Source organism: Coenobita brevimanus, chromosome 23 (assembly GCF_032717465.1).
Source record: "Coenobita brevimanus isolate Jiangsu-jjx chromosome 23, ASM3271746v2, whole genome shotgun sequence".
In the NCBI taxonomy this organism is placed as follows: domain Eukaryota; kingdom Metazoa; phylum Arthropoda; class Malacostraca; order Decapoda; family Coenobitidae; genus Coenobita; species Coenobita brevimanus.
The window spans coordinates 37333703-37358894 of record NC_136976.1 but is presented as its reverse complement, the minus strand read 5'-3'; the positions used below and the strand labels follow the sequence as shown (position 1 = coordinate 37358894).

Below are 25192 nucleotides of genomic sequence, written 5' to 3'. Positions count from 1 at the left end.
ACCTTTATACAATGCATAATGACACTTTCTCACACTATGCAGTCTACCTCTGGTACCACTGCATCCTCTGTGGGCTCATTTATTAATAGTTGTATGCTAGATAGAATTCCCTTGCCTCCTTAACTTCCAAATTTTGCTTTCTAACAATTAGTTTTTACCATGTCTGTCAGCCTTCTTGGCTTGCCACACCTTCTCCCACTGATCTATAACTGTTTGCCACCCTTTCTACTTCGTCTCTCTGTGTAACCATGACATTTATTAATCTACATATTTTGCAAATCATAGTATCTCTTCCTATCCACTCTATACTCTACATAAACATTCATGAGCAGTCCCACTTCCACTGTCTTTACTCTTTAACTTTTCACATTTATGCCTGATCAGTCTCACAGCAATATGATGATGATACTTTTCATAACTATGAGCACCCACCCCATAAGCATTTCATGCTTGTGATGGTTCCTCCTTATATACCTCAAAAATGGCTGTGTGGTGGTTGCAAGATTTGACTCTTCTACCTAATTATGTGTCTCCAGAAATAAGGGTTGTTGTTGTTGTTGATCAACCCCAGTCTGTCTGGATGAGTAGACCTATCAACTGAAGGAAAGCAACTGTCCCTGTAGGGCCATCCTGTGTAGTGAACCAATGTTCCTTTGTGAGTGACAATACCTCACCGCAGCAAGGCAAAGAGAAATGTATGCACATCTGGTTCTTGGATGGATGTCACATCTGCATCTCCAGCACCATAATGGGTTCCACGTCACCCCATTTTTTGGTTACATGGATACCATGCAATATTGTAAATGGTTTCATGGATAACAGGAAACCATCAGGTTTGTCGCTCAGTGTCGAGCCACCTGAAGTGAAAAGAAGAATAATAAAAAGTGACAGGAGGGGGAGGGATAAGTAGGAAGAGATGGGGAAGACAAAGAAACAGAATGATAAGAGTGAAGGAAGAAGCATGCAGCACTATCTCAAATGAGTGGATGATGGTCACCACCACCTACCACAACAAGTGATGATAGGGAGACAAAGCTATTAAGTTACCGTACCTGAAGGGGAGAGGAGAGTTGTTGTTGTGGTGGTGGTGGTAACTGATGTAGCAGGCATGGCAGCACTAAGAGGAAGAGAGAGAGGACTCTGGGAGATGCGAGGGTTCAGGACACCACTTACAGCTGATGCAGTCACAGGCAGGGAGGCAGGAGCTGAAAAAATACATTATTTAATATTGTTATTTCATATGCAACACTGTTCTTTCATGGCAGCAAGCTTCTATCATATAAAATGGTGCAAATGTTAAATATTACATAATGGCTGTCATTACTATCCTTTAAATCGTCCTTCCATTAGAAGTTACATTGAGTGTGTATAGCAGCAAAGAAAGAAAGAAAGAAAAAAAGTATCTATGCATATTCTTGTGTAAAACAGTGGAAGACCACTGATGACAGATGCCGAGATGTCTACGTTGTTCTGATCACATGAAGGTGCTATACGCTGACTGGCAGTAACATCTTCTGTAATAGTTGCAGTAAACATGTTTTTTAATGACAAACAGTTTTATATATGCTCACACAACCTGACTTTGTTTTGTAAGATGACTATATCCCTCCCTGGATATCATAATCTGAATTTTTAATTTTGGAAATCATCAAACCAACTGTGTCAGATGTCATACTTGTGGTAGTCCTCAACACCTCCTGGGAATAACCAAAATGCAGCCTTTCTCCAAGATGATGGAGGAATGAGTTCTAATCAAACATGTTGCCTAGCAACCGTTACACAAAACTTTTGGAGCTAACAATAGTATTTTTACAGAGATTGTCTTAAAGCTAACTGCAGTATAGTATTTAGTTTTGGGTTAAGCCACAGGTTGTAGATGTGAATGCCCATCATCCACTCACACAATTTAGTGCTGCCTTCAGGAGACTCTACAGTGTGGCAAGCAAAACAGCTTACTGCAACCCAGTAAATCATTTATTATGCTGGGTAACAACCATATATAACCAATACATGCCCAGTGGTCTCATGGGTTATGGCACACTTATCAGATATGGTCCATTTGAGTGTACATCCAAAGGATGGTTAGGGTTTGTTGTTCACAAGTGAGGCTGGTCACCTTCATCTTAAATGCCAAGAATGAGTAGTTAGCCCTGGGTCCCTACACACCAGATGGGGAAATAAAAGAGTGGATGATGAAAGAGTGATGACAATGTGAACCTCTAGGTTTCATAAAGTCTCCTGCTGTACAGTAGAGTTGCACAGTTTTGCTGACCTTCCTTTAGTTACATCAACAAACAAGGGATGAGGCTATGGCACACCTAATGTCTGACTTGGCTGGTATCTCTGACTGGGGTAAAAATATTCTTGTTGTTTTTAATTCATCAAAGACTCAGTTTTTACACCTACCAACCAGAAAAAATCTAGCACAGGAGTACCCAGTAATGTTTAATAATATCCAGCTCAATCTTGCATCATCCTTGAACATGCTTGAGGTTTCATTCACTCGGAACTTATCTTGGAAAGATCATATTACATCTCTTGTAAAAACTGCTTCCAAGAGATCAGGTGTGCTTAGCTGACTCTGTACCTTCTTTACCCCTGCACAGTTATTGACTTTATACACGGGTTTTATTTGCCCATGTAGAGTACAACTGTTGTGTGGGGAGGCTCCCCACATACAGCTCTTCTCACTAGGGTGGAGTCAAAGGCTTTTCATCTCATCAACTCTCCTCCTCTTACTGGCTCCCTTCAACCTCTGTCTCTTCGTTGCACTGTCGAATCTTTATCGCTTCTTCAATGATTACTGCTCCTCTGAACCGTCTGCTTGCTAAGCAGTGGCATCTTTGCCATGGGTCTATCCCCCAGAGGCTGTTGAAGCAGAGGAGGAGGACAGCAGGAGGCCAAACCACGGCAAATCCCCCCAGCCTCTCATGGGGCCCAAGAACCTGGGAGTGACTCCGGTCACCTGGGCAAGTACTACATCTCTCAACACAAAACACAAACAACACCGTTTTTTCTACACCGAGAAATGACTCCCCGATGGTCATTTCTCGACGACTTCTTCTAGCCAGGGACATTGACAATAATCCAGGACCCACCAACAAGTACATACATCCAACATGCTCAAAATCTATCACTTTGAGTCGACAGACAATGGGTTCAGTTCAGTGCAATTAGTGCAAGAACTGGACCCATTACACCTGCACAACACTTGCATCCAGAAAACATTACACAAACACCTGGACCTGCTTCTTATGCTCCTTACCCCCAACTACTAACCCCCCCCCCCCCACCAACCCTAGTCCTACTTCCTCCACACCTCCTCAGCCTAACCCACAGATCCTTCCCACACCATCCAATCCCCCAACCCCTCCCATTCCACCCCAACCTAATCCACCCCAACATTTACCTCCACCACAATCTTCTCCTACCCCTTCCCCTCCACCCACAGCACCACCACCCCCCCGTGCTGCAGCACCCAACACACATCGCACACACAACATAAACATCCTTCAATTAAACACAGATGGCATAAACACCAAAAACCAAGAACTCACACAATTAATCAAACAAAACACACACACTGCCATCTTACAAGAAACAAAACTACACAGAACACAAAAAACACCTTCATTTCATAATTTCACCATCATCAGACAAGACCAGCCCGGCGGCGGTGGCAGTGGACTCATCACCCTGGTACACAAATCCATCAACTTTTCAGATACCCATGCACACACAAAGTCACTTCTCACCCCACATGACATCACAACAGAAATATCTATCTATCTATCTATTGCCAGACGCCTCAATCCCGTTTGGGGTGGCCACAAACAAATCGCCTCCAAGTCGCCCTGTCCCCCGCCATTTCACTACCCTGCTCCCAACTCACACCCCCCTCTCTCATATACCTCTCCACCCCATCCCTCCATCTCATCCTCGGTCTCCCCCTCCCTCTTCCACCCTCCACCTCACTCACATACACTCTCTTCGTCAGTCTTTCACCCTCCATCCTCTCCACATGGCCAAACCACCTCAGTGTGTTCCTCACAACGCTTCCTATCACATCCACATCAACACCACAATGCTCCTTTATATCCTCATTCGTCAGCCTGTCTCTCCACGTGACTCCACAAGCTCCTCTTAAATAACTCATTTCCACTGCTCTCACTCTTGACTTGTGTCCTTCCAACAACGTCCAAGCTTCACTTCCGTACGTTAGAGTTGGTATCACAGTACTGTCATGTAGTAACTTTTTCACTTCCATGCTCACTTCCCTGTTTCTTATCACTGCTTTCAAGGAACCAGCAACCTTTCTTCCCTGCTGTACCCTTTCAAGCACTTCACCCTCCAAACCTCCATCCTTACTCATCACACTACCCAAATACTTAAACGTACTCACATTTTCCAATTCCTCACCATCCAACCTCGCTATACATTCACTGACTTCACCTCTCTCAAAGACCATCACTTTACTCTTCCCTACATTCACCTTTAGGTTCCGTTTCTTACACACTCTCTCAAACTCATCCACCAAGCCTTGCAGCTCCCCTTCATCTTCACTCAACAACACAGTATCATCTGCAAACAACAGTACAGGGAGTTTCCAAACACTATCCTCTCTCACCAGGGCCACTCCAACATCCACTACCCTACCTTGTACCTCTTTTATTACCCCATCCATGTACAGATTGAACAACCATGGAGACGTGACACATCCCTGTTTCAAACCAACTTTCAAAGAGAAAAATTCACTTAGTTCACCATCCACACGCACTGCAGCCTTAGCACCATCATACATACTCTTCACAGCATTCAACAACTTCCCATCTACTCCATATATTCTTAACACTTTCCACAATCCTTGTCTATCCACCCTGTCATATGCTTTCTCCAAATCCATGAAAGCCGCATACAACTTCTTTCCCTTCTCTAGAAACTTTTCCACTAAAGATCTAAGAATGAATATCTGATCTACACAACCTCTTCCCTTCCTAAAGCCTCCCTGTTCTTCTCCAACTAATTTCTCTGTTCTTTCTCTAACTCTGTCTATAAGTATCCTACCATACACTTTTCCTATTATACTAAGAAGACAAATGCCCCTATGATTACCACACACTTCTTTTTCCCCTTTTCCTTTGTACAAGGGAATAATTATACCTGACTTCCAATCCTCCGGGACTCTACCTTCCTCCCAGGCCAATCTGCACATCTTCCACATCCATTCTACTACTATCTCTCCCCCATGCTTCAGCATCTCACCACACACTCCATCAATTCCTGGGGCTTTCCCGATTTAACTTTCTTCATTGCTTCCACAACCTCTATCCTACTGATTTCTACCTGTCTTCTCACCTCCCTCCTTCTCCCAGCCATTCCCCAGCCACTTATACTCGCATTACTTCCATCCTCTACGTTCAACAATTCCTTAAAGTGTTCTCTCCATCTGCTCACTTTTTCTCCCTTCTCCACTAGTAATCTACCATGTTTATCTTTCACTCCCCTGCTAACTTCACTTCCACCCTGTCTTACTCTTTTCACTTCTCTCCAGAACATTTTCTTACAGTCCCTCCACTTTACACTCAAATTCCTTCCAAATTCCTCATCCACTCTCTTCTTACTCTCTCTTCCTAATCTTTTCACCTCTCTCTTCCTTTCCACATATAACTCTCTCTTCTGCCTCTCAACTTCTTCCACGCCCCTATTTCTCATCCATTCATTGTATGCTTTCTTCTTTTGTGCCACAGCCTGTTTCACCTCTTCAGTCCACCACGCTGTTCCTTGCACCCCCCTCCGTCTTCTCTTCCTTCCACACACCACATCACATGCTGCACATATTTCTTCTGTAAATATCTTACACACACCTTCCACGTCTCCCATCTGCTCCAATTCATATTTGCCCAATCGTTCCTCCACTTCTCTCTTATACTCTGCCTTTTTCTCATCCTCTTGTAACCTTTCCACTCTCCTTGCAACTACTCCTTCCTCTCGTCTTTCCCTTCTTCTATTCCTCCATCTTACTTGCATCCTAATTCTGGCCACCACCAAGTAGTGGTCAGAAAGGCCACTCCCCCAACCTCCTATAAACTCTTGCATCCAATATACATCTTCGCATCCTTTCATCCACACACACATAATCAATCATTGCCTTCCTTTCATTCAGTTCACCACCCACCCTTCTCATCACTCGCCATGTATACCTGTGGATCATTTTATGCCTGAAGAGGGTATTGGCTATTACCAACCCCCTCCCAGCACAGATGTCCACTAACGCACTCCCATTCTCATCTATCTCAGCAGGCACACCCCACTCACCAACTATTCCATCCACCTTCACATTACCAACTTTACCATTCATATCACCGATCAAACACACTCTCTCATTCATTCCAAACTTTTCCATGCACACTTCCACATTTGTCCAGAACTCTTCTCTCACTCTTCTAGCACGATCTTGCGTTGGCGCATACACACACACAATCGCCCACATTTGTATTCCAACTTTCAACTTTACCCACACAATCCTTGACCCAACTGATCCATACTGTCTTATGCTCTTCTTCCATCTTTTACTCACAACTATACACACTCCTTCCTTTGCCCTCTCATTCTCATCTACTCCTGCACATATACCCCATCCATACTCCCATTCTCTCACACTTTCTCCTCTCCATTTTGTTTCAGTTATTCCACATACATCCACTTTCGCATCCTCAAGCACCTGGACAATCTCTCTCTCTTTCACCTCATCATTCGCTCCTCTTACATTCCATGTACACAGAAATACAATAAATTAAAATACACAGAAATACAATAAATTAAAATACGCACTGGCAACAAATCACACATAACAATCGCCTAACATATACTGCACATTCCCCCCAATCGTCCCCCACAGTACCACACAATTACTCTCCACAAATACACCACATCATTAACATACGCAACACCATCCTGGGTGGTGATTTCAATGCCAAGGTGTCAGCCTGGCATATCAACAACCCTGACACAGACAGAGGGCTGGTACTACAATCCCAAACAGATAATCTTTTCATACTGAATAATCTCCATCAACATACCCATATCTCACACCAAGCACTCTTTCTCCCATCATCCCCAAACATCACCTTTTGCTCCCCAAACCTTGCCCCCACAGCATCCTGGAGAGTGGTCAAAACCCTTGGCTCAGACCAGCTCCTAATCATCATCACTACCAAAACCAGAATCACCCCAGCTGGCCACAGACACACATACACTAATTATAAGAGAGCCAACTGGGAGGCCCTCACAACTGAAACAGAACAACACTTTGAAACATTAAACAGTACGGTACATCCATCAAAAACATCAACAGCACTGTGCACACTTTCAATACAATTATACAAAATGCAGACAAAAGACACATCCCTAGAGGCAACAGAAAGAGAGACAACCCCAACTTCACACCAGAAATTCAAGACCTCATCAGTCAATGGGACACACTACGACACTCCCCAACACCCCGTACACAAGACACCCTACAACAATTACAAGAACTCAACACTCAAATAAACAATATCAGAACAGCAAACATTAAACTGGAATAACTATCTCCAAACACTTGACCACAAAACAAACACCAGCAAACTCTACAGAACACTAAACAGCATCACACTCTCCAACAGCAACACTACACTATCACACGCTGCCATCACGACAACAGACACCATACCTTCAAACAACAAGCAAACACTCTCATCACTCACTTTTCACATGTCAGCCATCTAAACCCCCATCACGATGACCAACATATCATCCGACATAAGAGACAGTTCCCCATAGACCCAGACTTCACACCATTCACGTACAATCAGACAAAGCACATCATTAGCAACCTTCAGCACTCATCTGCCTGTGGACCAGACAACATAAGCAACATACACCTTAAACACTTTGGACCACAAGGCATACAAGCTCTCACCAACAATCAAACTACAGTTACTCATACAACATAATACCCAACATCTGATAGCATGGCATTATCATTATTATCCCCATACCCAACAAAGACCCCACATTACCTTCCTCATACCGCCCCATCACACTCCTCTGCACCCCCTCCAAAATCAATGAACGACTGGTACTATAACTAGTTACATCTCACACTGTAGTGCCCGGAAGTGATAATGAGTTGTATCTACTTCATTTTATATGGCCAAAAGTTCAGTTTAGTGAGTGTGTGGCCAGGGTATAGTTGTTTCCATGCGGACGTGATCATAACATAGATTAAGTTACCTAGTTGCTAAGTAATTTTTTTTTCCTATTGTAATTTACTAGTATTAAGTCTCTTTATAATATAAAAACTCGAGTGCGAAGGAACATGTGCCTATGGTCATGTAATCCAGCATAAAGTACGCGTGCGCAAAGTGATGTAAGGCACGATGGTTTTTATTGTTTTTTGATGTAAGGGTATAAAGAAAGAGGTGTTGGTGAGTAATTATTGTAACTAGAGAATGTCATTTTTTCTGGGTAATCGACTGTAAGGGGAAAGGCATCACACTGAGTCTTATCACGAGACTATAATAATGAAAATTTTAAATTGCGTAAGCCGTCATCCCCCCCTCCCCCTGTCCACCACGAGTAGACTGGTGTTACATTCGCTCACCGGCCGTGATATGTGACGAGTGGTTGGTATTGACGTCATCCTCCCCCACCCCCTCCAAGGAATTCTGTAAGTATTTTGATATTATTGATGTCTGGTATGTTGAAGCACCAATAAGTGATACTCCACAAGTGATAATAGTGACAAAATAGAGAAACAGACTCAGGGTGGTATCAGTGATCTCGTTCCTCAGGAAGCGTGTAACGGTCACACAAGGTGACACCATTAGCCACTGGAAGAGCGAGTCCCAAGTTTCCCGCTCACCACCCTGGTATTCTGTGAGCTGAATAGTGAACGGGTTCAAGTGTGGAGGTCGAAGTCCCAGTGAGTGAGTCAAGGTCCCAGTGCATGCGTCAAGGTCCCAGTGTGGAAGTCAAGGTCAGGAGTGGCAGAGGACTGGACCAGTGAACTATGTGCTCAGAGGGACGATTATGAAGAAACACATTGGACTGGGACAAAGGAGCTAAGTTTTGTGGATTTGATATTACGACCATATATTTTTATTTTTTGAACAACGTGCCAACTGATTCAGGTTTAATCTGTAAAGCAAGTAGCTGGGGAAGATTTCTACCTTTCCTTTGGTCTTGTTAATACACATTTCCTCCCACTCAAACTTTATTGTCTGTATAACCCTTGAGAACTGGTGGTATAGAGCTTACCTAGTAGTTTGTTAATGTGTAACCTTAGAAGCATTTTGGGGAAACTGCAAAGGTTGGGCTTGGGTTGGCAAAGTTGGAGACTGACCCCATCATTTTGGCATGCTACCACTCTTAACTTGGCCACCTGAAAAGTAATAAACGCAACCGAAGAGGCCGCTATTGGGAGAGAGTCTCCGTCAATCTGAGTTCCCGACCGTTACAGCCTACAGTGGTCATCACCAGTAACTTGATTTTTGCCCCTTTTGACCATGCAAGTCTGGATCACAGAGGTGACAGCACAACACCCCCCTAGCCCCATCATTTTAGGCCACTACACTCCACAAACACTCTTCTTAAGGACTTTACACAGAGAGTTTTTGATGGCATGAACTCAGCTTGGCCACCACACAGAACACTCTTAGTCACACTAGACATAAGCAAAACTTTTGATGCCATCCCCCCCGCCACAACCTCACAAACAAAATGCTCAACACAAACACGCACAATAACACAAAAAGATGGCTGGCAAACTACTTCGCAGGCAGATGTGCACATGTAACATTTGTCGGTCAGTCTTTGAATATCAGAAACTTCACAAATGGCATCCCCCAAAGATCTGTTTTGTCCCCTACACCTATAAATGCACAACATTCCCACACCCCACACACCATGGATACACATAGCTTCCTATGCAGACGATATAACACTTACATGTACAGTACACACCAAAATGCAAACACAGCTGCACACATCCTCCAACCTTACCTCAACACACTACATGAATGATTCACCATAAACAGGCTCAAAATAGCCCCAGCCAAATCTACAGTGACCCTTCTCAGTTCTCACAAACTTGACTGCAGAGCACAGTCACATTCCACACCTCACCATAAACAACACTCCCCTAACACACACACACACACACACACACACACACACACACACACACATACACACAAAATCCTTGGCGTAACATACATCAATGACACTTAAACAACACATCACAAACATTTAAGATATAATAACACCAAGACTCAATGCCTTGAGGTCATTTACCCATACAGCACTTGGACACAATGAAGAAACCACCACTACAGTATACAAACAATATATACATTCAGTGATGAATTATGCAAGCCCTGCTTGGGCTCCTAACCTCACCAAAACACACTACAACACTCTACAGACCATACAGAACAAGGCCCTAAAAATAATCACAGGATGCACAGCTCCTACACCCAGTCACCCACAGACCACCTACATCAAGAAACCAAAGTCCTCAAAGTCAAGGATCATCTAGACATGAAGCACCCAACTTCTCGCTGCAGCCTCCACAAACCCACACAATCCACTACACTACATGGCAGCACATCCACACACACCCAAGGAACATCAAAACAACACCCAGCACACGATATCATACACAAATACTGTCATCTCTCCCCTCTCGCCCTCCTCACACCAGCTTCCAGAAACATATCCATACTCAAATCACTTGTCGCTTCATTCAGTCATGTAAAGACAACACACAGCTGCATGCATGGCCTCCTGATATCCACCCTTCTGAATCCTAGCTTCCTCGTGAGGACAAGGTCCACCTGGCCAGGCTGAGATGTGGGCATCATCCAGCACTCTTAACCTGTCGCGTGCCAGCTATTTTTAGCCCTATGGGTCGCCTCTGTGCCGGCCATTTTTCGATCTTTTTTCTTTTGGCTAAAATGATAGATTATGATGTGAAAACGAATTTCACCATTAAAATGATCATGGAAGCTTGGAAATGAGTTTTATCGAGTCCCGCATACTCGTGTAGGCTACAGGTATAGCCGTTCTCTCACGCTCACGACGTAGGTGAGAGAATGCCGTTTTCTATTTAAGGTATACCCAAGTATTCATGCTGGGAAGGTATTAGCAATGTTCAGTACACTTTTCTGATTACTTATTACTTCAACATCTATCACAATTTGCGTGTCTTTCTCACTTTGAATACATTATCTTACACTTACTTGAAGACAGGTACATCCTGACTTCATTATGTACAGTCCTGGCACTTACAAGAAGGTATTTACAACTTGACTTCACTATACAGTCCTTACATTCACAAGATAATATTTACAACTTACACTTACGTGAAAATATTTACAAAATGCCTTCACTATGTACAGCACTGGGTGAGGCACACAGGCAAAGTGAGGAAGAATGAGCGTGGGGGAGGGGGGGAGTGAGTGAGTGTATGGCCTTGACAACCTGGGGGATGGTACAGGAACAGTTACCATACATGCCTGCCAATTTTTACCCACGAATCTTGAAAAATAGAGTCACTGTGAAATTTTTTATTTTAAAGCATTTTAAAACGGCACTGGTACTGGCTGCGAACTGTCAGACTGTTTTAAACGGCACTGGCACACAGCAGAAGAGGCTGGATTACTCCACTGCTGATGCCTGTCCATGATATAACAGAGCACCCTATACTATCAAGCACATCATGGAAGACTGCATTGCACACAATCACCTACGCCAACAAAACATACACTCCTTGAGAGCTCTGTGGGAAAGCCCAGTCTCGGCCGTGGCCTTCCTTAAGGACTCGGGACTGTTTGGCCAGACTGCCTAAGGAACAACTACTACTACTACTACTACTGTCTGCCTGCATCCTTCCACCTCTACGACGGGCATAGCACCAGTCGAGCAACAACCTCTCATCCCTTTTCTGTCCAACTCTCTAATGCAAAAGTTAACCATTACTCCCAGTCCCTCATTTATGCAACAGGTCAACTCTGGAACTGTCTCCCTATGTCTGTATTCCCTACTTCCTAAGACCTCCAGTCTTTCAAATGCAGTGTGTCCAGGCATCTCAAAATGAACAGATCTTGAATTTGGCTCTCTCTTGTATTGATTTTGTTTTTTTCCTTGGAAGGAAAGGTTTGTGGGCTCCTGGCCTTTGGTTCTTTCTTCCTTGCATAAAAAAAAGAAAAATCTTATTAGGAAAATATCTGAACTCTCATCTCAAAAGACATCTTTTCTATTGCTGATTATAATCACATGGGACGAACCACAGCAAAATAAAATTAACACCTAGAGTCTGAAGAGGATGTTGGAGAGGGGTGCCTTCACTCCCACCCTATCCCCTAAATGGAGGATAGTGTGTTGTGGGAGAAAGGTAGTTTTAGCCTACAGCCTATTAAATTCACATCCAGATAAGCCTGGGGCAAAAACAACAACAATATCTAAAGGAGTTCGCTGATACTGTGCACTGGCTGATAATCCTTTTAGCTCAGGGACATCTTTCATAAGCTCAAAAATGAATGTGATGTTACTACAACAAAATTCAAATTTCCTCACCTTGGAGGGTCCTATCGTGAACAAAAGTCCCTTCCACTACCCAGTCAGTGTGAGGGTTTGAACAACCTGAGTTTGAAGTTTCAAAACAGCTGGGGGTAATGCTCTGGTCAGCCAACAGATGTCGCCCTATGTGGTGTGTATTTGGGGGGGGGGGGGGGGGGATGGGTAGAGGAGGTGGGGGCTGGATGAGAGGCAGGTTGTGTGTGAGTAGAGCAATACCATGAACCTAATACATGGTACTGATAACATGATAAATGTGACAGACATGGTTTGTATTACTGATGAGATTAAATTACTGTATATAAGTGGTAATGAGCTGTTACCCAAGATAATACAAGGCTGAAGCAGCATAATTAGTATAGTCCTGTAGGACCATTATTACTGCACGTACCAGTATCTCAGGTATTAGAAGAGAAGTATAGGAAAAGTTATTTTCTGTGCAAATGTGCAACAAAGCTCCCTCCGTCCCAGCATTTCACCTCCCCCCATTATTTCCTATGATGTCACTCGGACATCCATGCTTCTACAACTATGTGGCATATACAAAGTCTCATGACACTGAGCAGTCATGTACAGTTTTTGGCATTGTCACTGACAGTGACAACTGGAGTAAAGTTGGGGAAAAAGCTATTTCTTGCTATTGGAAGATTATGGACTCTGAGGTACAAGACCCTTTGGAGGGTGTGATGGGGGAATGGGGGGTTGGGATTATGCATAAGAAGAAGAAAAAGTTAAAAACATGAAATATGGCTATGCAAAAAAGGTATCTGGCCTAAATCAGAGTGTTATATGATATATTGTTTTAAACTGTTTTCTGATGAGTAGTTTTTGCCCCCTTTTACAATTAATTTCATTCATTTATCATTTACAATTAATACCAAAATATATTTCAAGCTGCCTTTTTAATTATCTACTGTATTGTCTTACAGTTGTTTCTATATGGTTACTAATTCACAGAACAGGTGCAGTGCCCTGGATGCTTATCTCACCTCAGGCCACTTATAATTTAAAGAAAGAAAAATTTTAAAGTTATATGTGAAATTCTGCAAGGATGAGGATGAAGGGCCCAGGTAAACTAGTTTTACTCACCGACCAGGTCACAATTTTATTTCTGTTTTTACAACAATACCTATATACAGTGAAATCTCAGGGTTAGGGGACCGAACAGGGAGGCTGCAATAGATCATGCAGCATGGACAGCCACCATTAGGTGACCATGGCTGACACATGAAAGCATGTTGGAGCCTTTAAAAATGAAACGAAACAAAACAAAACGATGCGTACCGAAAAATTGCACTGAAATTCAAATAATTGAAATATTAATTGAACTTCTTATGGGAAAAATTACTGTACAATAGTTTGGGTCCGGGGCCTCCGAACCTCACTACATAAAATCATGATTTTTTTGCCCACACCCCCAGTAAACTTTATGAACTATAAATGTAGTTAAGTAACTGTAGTTCTGCATTGTATTGCCATACTGTAGTGCAGAATACGGATTTTCACCTTGTCAGCGAGGGTGTACTTGGTGTATTTCTGCCCCTTCCTGTGTTTTCTTTTCTCCTTTGGCTGCGAAGATTTAGAGGTGCCAGGCTGCTCTCGTCCATTACTACTGCTACCCGAAGAACCACTATTGTTTGCCATCTTGAGGCAGGTAGGTTGCAACTAAAATACAATAAAAATAGATACAACGAAACTGCAGCAAAACACACGTCCACACATCGAAGGTACAGGGTGAAACTGCAGCGCTTGGCTGTAGAGCGCAGGTTCGGATCGGTTTGGTGCTTATTCAGAGGGAATACCTTAGCTACGGGCCATCCTTTATTGTGTCTTAAGTGTTTATTTGTGACTGAGCTCTTTTCTCTCTTTCCTTTTTCAGTTTTTCTCTCTTCTCATACATATATATTATCAACTTTATGTGTTCTCTTCTATCTCCTTTTCCAAATAGTACGTCACTCAATATATTTTCTTCATGTGGCTGGGCAAATATTTCATTCCTGTTTCTTATTTCACTGTAGGCAGGAGAGAATAATATAAAATGTTCTATATTTTCTATTTCATTATCACATTCTAAGCATTTTATGTCACCATTATTGAATCTATTTCTATCATTTAAGGCCATTATATTACTGCGACATCTGAAGAAAGCCACTGATGCAGGATGATTGTCATAAAATTTTTCTTCCCTTATCTCACTCTTATTTTCTTTGTACAGGTCTACACTGCTTGAAACAGGTAAGTGTCGCAAAATGGCCACCGGCAATAGAACATTGCCTCGCGCACGGCTTGTTTTTGGGCCCCGAAAGCATAGAAAAATGCAACTTTGGCATCGAAAAATGAGATAGGCGGACCACTCGGAAATGCATCAAAATTTGAATCGTCAATATCTAAACCATCAAAATTCGAGATTTCACTGTATATGTAAGAGCCTCATTGTTTGTTTCTCTGTTCTTCAATCATGCCCAAACCAAGGGCCAAAGACCCCCAGACCCACTAATATTCTGAATCAAGGTGACCCAAGGAACGTTTTAGGGGGTTAAAATTCAGATCTGGGTCATCTGAGGTCACTGGTGGAGCGTTTGCCTTTTTGGCCCAGGCAATGCTGGGTACCCCTCCAACCCTATTTTTGGCATGGAGACTCGCACAACCTCCAGTTCGGACATAGGCTATGTGAGGTTGACCTCTGAGGTCATCTGAGGTCACAGGTCAGAGGCCATTTGAGGTCACCTTTAATCCATGCTCAAACGACTGGACCCAGCGGCCCAATTTTTGGCGTGGAGACTCACATGACCTCCAGTTTGGACATAGCCTTATGTGAGGTTGCCTTTCAAGGTCATTTGAGGTCACTGGTAGGAGGTCAATTGAGGTCACTGGTAATAGTAAACATGTGTGCACAAACACTGTGTGTTTGTCTATAAAAGCTAAAATGGAGAGTTCCTGGACCTCTTACAATCCCTCCTCAAAATCATACGAGGTAAATGGTCTTTCTGGAGGAGAAAGAAAGATTGAACTAGAACAAATAGCATTAAAGTGTTCACCTTTTTGGCCCAGCAACGCCGGGTAACCTTGCTAGTATGTTCATATTTACAGTACTTATATTCCATCAAACATTAGCTTAATAAATATTTGTCATAATATGCAATATTACAGTATAATTACTGATGTTAAAAAGAGTGGAGTGAAAAGTTATCAGTAAAGTATTGTAAAATAGTATTCTGAGTTAATTTAGCTGACTATTCCAACTCTTCCAAGTTCCAACCAGTGCCCCTCATGACCTTGAAAGCCCATATACTGTATATATATGTGTGTGTGTGTGTGTGTGTGTGTGTGTAATTCACCGGGTCGGTCAGGATCACTTGATGGTCGTGATCGTCAGCGTTTACCCTCCCGGAAGGGAGCTGAGAGCTCATATAGTCCAATCTAAGGGCAAGGCTGTGACCATCACACACGCACACACCCATCCCCTTGCTCAAGGAGGACAGTAACCACCCACTTTGTCAGCGAAACTTTTCGCATCCTGAGCAGGGCGCGAACTCCCATCTACCAGATGGCAAGCGAGAATGCTACCACTGAGCCAGCAAGCGGGGTGTGTGTGTGTGTGTGTGTGTGTGTGTGTGTGTGTGTGTGTGTGTGTGTGTGTGTGTGTGTGTGTGTGTGTGTGTGTGTGTGTGTGTGTGTGTGTGTGTGTGTGTGTGTGTGTGTGTGTGTAAGAGTGTGTTTGTTTTTATCTAATTGTAGCTTTACAGGAATGAGTCAAGGTCCTACTGTCCTGTGTTTTAAATAATATTTATCACATACATTATATCTTTCAATTTTCTGAATAGTTTCGGCACACACTATTTCACTCGATGGCACATGCCACTGATCAATTACTCTATTTGGGAAACTAAATTTCCTTATGTCTTTGTCACCTCTTACAGATCACTATACACCACACAACACATAATTTGTACCTAGTATGTTACCTATTATGAAATCCCCTGGGGGTAGGGGGGTTTCAAGAATACTCCCCCAGTATCCCTGCTTATTGTAAGAGGCGACTAAAAGAGTTGGTAGTGGGTTAGTGCCCCACCCCGTATAAAGAACTAACTAAACAAGCGAATAAAACGTCTCAGACCAGGACGGACCATACGTTGACGACTAAGGAACGGACAAAGGACATTCTGAGGGTGGGAACATGGAATGTGAGAGGAGTGAATGATGAAGTGAAAGAGAGAGAGATTGTTCAGGTGCTTGAGGATGCAAAAGTGGGATATATGTGGATTGACTGAAACTAAATGGGAAGGTGAAAGGGTGAGAGAATGGGAATATGGTTTAGGTATATGTGCGGGAGTCAATGAGAATGAGAGGGCAAGAGAGGGAGTATGTCTGATGATATACAAGAAGTGGAAGGAGAATATAAGAGAGTATGGAACAATGGGTGCAAGGATTGTATGGGTGAGGATGAAAGTAGGTATAAAAGCATGGGGGATTGTATGTGTGTATGCTCTGACAGAGGACTGAGTGGCAAGAGCGAAAGATGAGTTTTGGGCGAGAGTAGAAGATGTATGGACAAATCTGAGAGGAGCGAGAGAGTGCTTTTGATTGGAGACAGGAATGGCAAAGTTGGGAATGTACGAGTGAATAGAGTGGTTGGTCAGTGGGGTGTGCCAGCTGAAATCGATGGGAATGGTAGAGCATTGGTGGACATCTGTGCTGGTAAGGGGTTGGCAATAGCCAACACCTACTTTCGGCATAAGATGATCCACCGGTATACATGGAGAGTAATGAGAAGGATGGATGGTGAACTTGTTGAACGAAAGGCAATGATAGAGAGTGCTTTTGATTGGAGACAGGAATGGCAAAGTTGGGAATGTACGAGTGAATAGAGTGGTTGGTCAGTGGGGTGTGCCAGCTGAAATCGATGGGAATGGTAGAGCATTGGTGGACATCTGTGCTGGTAAGGGGTTGGCAATAGCCAACACCTACTTTCGACATAAGATGATCCACCAGTATACATGGAGAGTAATGAGAAGGATGGATGGTGAACTTGTTGAACGAAAGGCAATGATAGACTGTGTGTGTGTGGATGAGCGGATGAGATGACAAGTGTTCGATGAAGACTTTGGAGAGGGTTGGGGAATGGAGTCTCGGACCATCACTTAGTGATGGCCAAGGTGAAGCTGCAAAGAAAATGGTTGAGGAGACGAAGGGGAAGACAGGAGGAAACAGCTCCTGTGAGAAGAGTGGAGAAGTTGCAAGATAGTGAGAAAATGACAGAGTATAAGAGCATAGTGGAAGAAAGATTGGGAAGGTATGAGCTAGAGCAGATGGAAGGGGTGGAAGACGTATGTAAGATATTCACGGAAGAGATAGGCGCAGCGTGTGAGGTGGTTTGTGGAGTGAGGAGGAGATGCAAGGGTGTGCAAGGGACAGCGTGGTGGAATGATGAGGTGAAATGAGCTGTAGAACAAAAGAAGGCATATAGTGAATGGTTAGTGAGGAGAGGTAGGGGAGAAGATGACAGAGAGAAGAGAGAGGTATATGTGAGCAGGAGATGGGAGGTGACGAGACTGGTGAAGGAGAGTAAGAAGAAAGTGGATGAAGAGTTTGGGAGGAATATGAGTGTGAAATGGAGGGAGAGTAAGAAATTGTTTTGGAAGGAGGTAAAGAAAGTAAGGCAGTGTGAAAGGGGAAATAGTAGGGGAGTGAAAGATAGGAATAATAGATTGCGGGTGGAGAAGAGATAGAAATTGAGGAGATGGAAGGAGCACTTTGAGGATTTGTTGAATGTAGAGAGTGAAAGCAGTGCGAGTATAAGTGGTTGGGGAATGGCTGGGAGAAGAAGAGATGAGAGGAGGGAGGAAGAGATCAGTAAGATGGAAGTAGTGGAAGCAATGAAGAAGATCAAGTTGGGAAAGACACCAGGAACTGATGGAGTGTGTGGAGAAATGCTGAGGTATGGGGGTGAGATTGTTGTGGAGTGGTTATGGAAGTTGTGTAGATCAGCTTGGGAAGAGGGAAGGGTTCCTGAGGACTGGAAATCTGGTATAATTGTTCCTTTATATAAAGGAAACAGGGAGAGAGAAGTATGTGGTAACCATAGGGGTATTTGCCTTCTTAGTGTGACTGGTAAAATATATGGTAGAATACTCATTGATAGGGTTAGGCATATGACAGAGGAGCTAGTTGGAGAAGAACAAGGGGGATTTAGGAAGGGAAAAGGGTGTGTAGATCAGATATTTGATTTAAGATGTTTAGTGGAGAAGTACCTAGAGAAGGGAAAGAAAATGTATGCTGCCTTCATGGACTTGGAGAAAGCTTGACAGAATAGATAGGCAAGGTAGGTGGAAAGTATTAAGAATATATGGAGTGGAGGGGAAATTGTTGAGTGCTGTGAAGAGTATGTACGAAGGAGCTAGGGCTACGGTGCGAGTGGATGGTGAGCTGAGTGAGTTCTTTGATCTCAATGTGGGACTGAAACAGGGTTGTGTGATGTCTCCATGGCTGTTTAATATATACATGGATGGGGTTGTAAAGGAGGTACAAGGTAGGGCAGTGGATGTGGGGGTGGCTCTGATGAATGAGGGTGAGATTTGGAAGATTCCAGTGTTGCTGTTTGCTGATGATACAGTATTGTTGAGTGAAGATGAATGGGAGTTGCAAGGTTTGGTGAATGAATTTGGGATAGTGTGTAGGAGGAGGACGCTGAAAGTTAATGTAAACAAAAATAAAGTTATGGTGTTTGAGGGGAATGAAGTCACAGAATGTACAGTAAGGTTGGATGGTGACGATATGGAGAATGTGAGTGCATTTAAGTACTTGGGTAGTGTGATGAGTGAGGATGGAACTTTGGGGGATGAAGTGCGTGAAAGGGTATAGCAGAGAAGGAAGGTTGTTAGTTCACTGGAAGCAGTGATGAGGAATAGGGAGGTGAGTATGGAAGTTAAGAAGTCACTGCATGATAGTATTGTGATTCCTACCCTGACGTATGGAAGCGAGGCGTGGACCTTGCAAGAGGGGAACAAGTCAAGAGTGAGAGCAGTAGAAATGAGTTACTTGAGAGGAGCATGTGGAGTGACATGGAGGGACAGGTTGACGAATGAAGAAGTGAAGGAACGTTGTGGGGTGGATATGGATGTGGTTGAGAAGATTAGGAGAAATACACTGAGGTGCTTTGGACATGTGGAGAGAATGGAGAATGAAAGACTGACTAAGAGGGTGTATGTAGGTGAGGTGGAGGGAGGGAGAGGGAGGGGTAGACCGAGGATGAGGTGGAGGGATGAAGTTGAGAGGTATATGAGGGAGGGGGGGGTGAGTTGGGAGGAGGGTAGTCAAATGGTGGGTGACAGAGAGACTTGGAGGCGTTTTGTCTGTGGCCACCCTTTGCGGGATTAGGGCGTCAGGCTATAGATAGATAGATAGATATTATCCTGTTATGACTTTTCATGTTAGATAGTTTACAACATCATTATGGAAATGGATTTAAGACAACATTGTAGTGTACAGTAAAGATCTGAGCTATACTCATGTTGTCCTGTCTCTTTATGAGTACATTTTACCCAAATGAGATTTAAACACACAAATGTTCTTTGGTTGTAACACCTCCTCTTCTAAAGTATTCCAAATGTCTACAACTCTACTTAAGAAATATCATTTCTTTATATCACTCAGGCATCGACTTTCTCAGCTGAGTTCATGATCTCTTGTCCTTCCACCATTTCACAAAGAGAACCTCACTATTCACTAATTCTATTCTCCTTGACCTTTAAACATTGTAATCAAACCTCTGCCCCCCCCCCTCTCTCTCTCTTTCTCTCTGGGTTGGTAAATTCAATTTTTCTAGTCTCTCCTCACAAGATATGTCTCTCAAGCTCAGTATCATTTTTGTGGCTATACTCTGTAACTTCTCCAGCACATTAAATATGTTTTTTTTAAGTGTGGTTATCACATCACTGCTGCATATTCTTATCTCAGCCTTACCTGACGCAATTAACTCTCCTAACATCGCTTCATCCATTCAAGCCACTCTCATATTTGTCAGTAATTTGTTTGTCGCCACCCCTTATGAGATTAACAGTCTGGCAACAGCCAGATGGATAGAACTGTTCTCATCTGCCTTTCCACCAAATAACTTTCCAACCATTTCAGCAATTTCCCTTGCATATCTTTACTGATTTTCCATTCTAACACCAATCTCTGAAACTGAACTGAAAATGAGAGTGAATGAAAATAAGTGTGAAGTGATGAAGTGTATGAGGTTGGTAGATGGTAGGAGGATGACTGTAGTTCTGAATGGTGAGTTGCTTGAGGAAGTACTGTAGTGTTTTAAGTATTTAGGGTCACATGTTGCTGTGGAGGGAAGAATAGATGTAGAGGTGAAGTTTAGAATGAATGAAGCAGGAAAGGTGGGAGGCATGAAGAAAGTGTTTAAATGTAGTTCGCTCAGAATGGATGTAAAGAGAAGGTGTATGAGGGTGTAGTGGTACTGACTGCATTATGCAGGGGTGAAACATGGAATATGGGTGTAGCTGAGAGGAAGAGTTTGAATGTAATGGAGATGACACGTATAGATCGAGTGAGATATTATGAAGTGTGAAGGAAAACTGGAGATGTGTGGGACAAGGCTGAATGAGTTGAACAAAGGGTGTTGAGATGGTTTGGACATAAAGGAGAGAATGGGTGAACAGCGACTGGTGAAAAAGATAACTAGATCACATGTGAGAGGTGTAAGGCAGAAATGAAGACCATGACCAGAATGAACGGACAGTGTGAAGTGAGCTTTAGATGTAAGAGGAATGTCTGTAGGGTAAGGAAGAAAGGCTGCACATGATAGGGATGGCTGGAGAGAAATTGTGAATGAATAAGTGGTGACGTGGTCCCAAGGGGATATTCTCCACATTTGGTCTGATCAGCTGATCAGGTCAGGTGCAGGTAAGGGGATCGGTCCATTATGATGTCGCAGGGATAAACAAGTTTTGCTGTCGGGCCCTGCTGTGGATGTCGCTGATTACACTGTGGAGTTGACCCTCATGCAGTGTTGTGCAGTGAGGATTTGTCCCTTCTCTCCTCAGGACTAAGAAACAAGTAAATGTGTGTGTGTGTGTGTGTGTGTGTGTGTGTTTACTTAGTTGTATTTACCTAGTTGTGATATAAAGGAAATGAGCTACGCTCGTGGGGTTCCATCTCCTTTTTTAATTTGTCAAATTTTGTTTTGAACTCGTTTAAGTTTTTAGACTGGACGATCTCTTTGTCCAGGCTGTTCCACAGGTCTGTGCATCTATATGGAATGCTATATTTCTTGATATCCTTCAAAACAACTTGGCTTATTCAGTTTCATTCTATGTCCTCTTGTTACTCTCCCATCCCATACAAACAGATCATTATTATTAATTTTATCTAGTCCCATCATGGCCCTGAACACTGTAATCATGTCGTCCCTCTGTCTCCTTTCTTCTAGGGAAGCCAGGTCCAGCTTTTCCAGCCTCTCTCTGTAAGACAGATCTGCCAGGCTGGGGACCATCTTGGTTGCTGTTCTTTGTATTCTCTCGATCTTATTTATATCTTGCTTCCTGTGTGGGGACCACACTACTGCCGCATATTCCAACCTGGGGCGGATCATGGCCACTATCAATTTTTTCCTCATTTCCTCATCCATGTTATGGAATGCCACTCGTATGTTACTCAAGAGACTGTACGTCTCTCTAACTATCTTGTTAATGTGTTTTTCTGGTGACAAACTATCCTGGATCAGCACTCTCAAATCTTTCTCTTCTCTCATTTTTTTTACTGGTTCATTACCCATCATGTAATTCAGTGATGGCCTCTTGGCACTCTTACCCATTTCCATATTTTACATTTTTTTTGCATTAAATTTCATTTCTCACATCTGACTCCAATTCTGGATCCTATTCAGGTCTTCCTGCAGCATTCTACAGTCTTCCTCGACTTCTACTCTCCTCAAGATCTTTGCATCATCAGCAAACAGACTTGCATAACTGTTTATTCCATCTACCATATCATTTAAGTAAATCAGGAACATTACTGGCGCTAACACCGAGCCATGTGGGACTCCACTTGTTACTTCCCTCCATCCGGACACCTTGTCCTTTATTACTGTCCTCATGTGTCTGTCTCTCAGAAAGTCTCATCCACTCCAGGACGTTTCCCTTCAGTCCTCCTATGTGCTCCAATTTCCATATTAGTCGCTTGTGGGGTACCTTATTAAAGGCTTTCGCTAAATCTAGATACACACAATCCACCCAGCTGTCTCTCTCCTGTAGCACGTCAATCGCTCTAGAGTAAAAGCTCAACAAGTTGGAAACACATGACCTTCCACTTCTGAATCCAAACTGGCTCTCAGCCAGTATGTTCATCTCCTCCTGATATTTTATCCATCTGTCTTTCAGAATTCTCTTACACAATTTTGCAACTATGCTGGTCAGGGACACTGGTCTCTAATTCAGGGGTTCTTCCTTGCTTCCTCTCTTATAAATTGGTACCACATTTGCCCTCTTCCATTCCTGAGGCACTTTCCATTCTTCCAGAGAACACACGATTAAATTGTGAATCTTACCTGCCAGTTGTTCTCTGCATTCTTTTAGTACCCAGGTAGAGATTCCATCCGGTCCTGGGGCTTTCCTTACATCTTCAGTTTTCAGTAATTTATACACTTCCTGCACTTCCACTTTTATGTCTTTTATCACTACATTTCTAGTCACACCCTCCCCCTCCATAAAATCCCTTTCTTTAGTGAAAACTGATTGGAAACATTTGTTCATCATTTCAGCTTGCATTGCCACATCTTTATAGACCTCTCCTACTTTCAGTTGGGTGAGTCCTTCCTTTTGTTTCAATTTGTCATTAACAAATCTATAAAACAATTTGGGTTCTTCCTTACAGTTGTCTATTATACCTTTTTCAAAGTTCCTTTCTTCCTCTCTGCGTATTCTTGTATATTCATTTCTAGTTCTTTTGTATTCTTCCTTTGATTTATTATTACCTCCCTTTCTCCATTTGTTCCATGCCATGTCCCTTTCTTTTTTTGCTATCAGCTATCATGCACCTTCTGTTAAACCAATCCTGCTTCCTGTTTTCTTTCCCACTTACTCTTGGAACATGTTTCTCCACACCTGAATTATAGAGGTCTAGAAAGATATCCCACTTCCTCTGCGTCTCTCTTGTTTCTCAGTATTTTCTCCAATCCGCGTTTCAAAAAATTTCCTCAAACCTGTAAAGTTTGCTTTCCCATAGTTGTATCTTCCCTGTCTATAAAGCTCATCTCTTGGCATCATGTTCCCTTTTATCATCTGGAACTCAATGACCACATGATCACTTTTTCCTATTGGACACTGATATTTTAAATTTTCAACTACATCAGGTTCTTTAGTTAGTAGTAAATCTAATCTTGCTGGTGTGTCGTCTCCTCTGAATCTAGCCTCTTCTTTGACCCAGTGGGTCATAACATTATTCACTGCAATATTTAACAACATAGTGCCCCAGGAATCTTCATTGCTTCCCGAATCCCATTCCTCCCAGTTCACCTCTTTACAGTTAAAATCCCCCATCATGATTATGTTATTGCTTTTCTCAATCACTTTCTTGAGATAGCTACCCATGTCTGATAACATCTGATGTTCATCATCCTTTCATCCCCTTGTCTTAGAGGGAATGTATACCACTGCAATATCTCTCTTGCCATTCTCTCCGGTTTCTAGTTTCATATTTATCGCTTCAGCCTTACCCTCTTCCAGTTCCACATCTTCCACACTGATGTTATTCTTCACTGCTATCATCACTCCTCCTCCCATTTTTTCTTTTCTGTCTCTTCTCCACAGTTTGTATTTGCCATCTCCCATATGGATGTCAATATCCTCTCTTAACTTGATCTCTATGAAGCACATAATATCCGGTTCATGTTCCCTCAAGTAATTGTTGAATTCTAACCTTGCCGATACTAAACCACCAACATTAACTTGGTCTCTTACAATGCAGAGTTAGAGCATGGTGCTGCTTCTTCTTTGCAGCAGGCTCCCCCAAAGATGCTGAAGATGACGCAGGGCGCTTGGGAGGCATGTCTAAACAGTACGAAAAGGTGTAGAGCTGCAAAAATATCCTCACGTACAGCAAAGCTGCGAGAATGGACATGGACTCGGTTCCAGGACAATTCGCACCTAAGACGATTCTCCGTCATTCTATAAATATACTTAATATTAACTGATCAATACTATACTAACTAATTTCATTGGAAACTATCAATGTCTATGTTCATTCAACAGCGTAGGCTTTGGATATTATTAATAATCTGCACTTGTAGTCAATATTTAACTTGCTTCTGCCTCGCTGTAGTTTCTCATAGCTGTCTTCAGTAATTTTTATTGTAATTTTTGGATGCAGTCGGTTGAGACTGATTGATTAGCAGAGAGTGTAGACGTAAAAAAATTATTCGTAAACTTTTAGGGTATGTCGATCGTTCACTTGAAGTCTTGAGGCATTTATATAAATGCCAATGTCTCATATGTAGCCTTATGTTAAATGATGAAGTGAAACATTGTATGTCACCTGATTCACGTTTCAGTATACAGTAAACTCGCCC

At 42.8% G+C, this 25192-nt stretch overlaps 1 protein-coding gene across 1 annotated transcript in view; it reads right to left on the bottom strand.

Moving 5' to 3' along the window:
- Nucleotides 1-25192, bottom strand: part of melt (ventricular zone expressed PH domain-containing protein melted) — a 671576-nt gene that overhangs the window by 221645 nt on the left and 424739 nt on the right. Inside the window, exon 14 of the mRNA XM_080267230.1 lies at nucleotides 1053-1205. Coding sequence (XP_080123356.1) covers nucleotides 1053-1205 — 153 coding nt within the window. The remainder of the gene's footprint in view (nucleotides 1-1052; nucleotides 1206-25192) is intronic.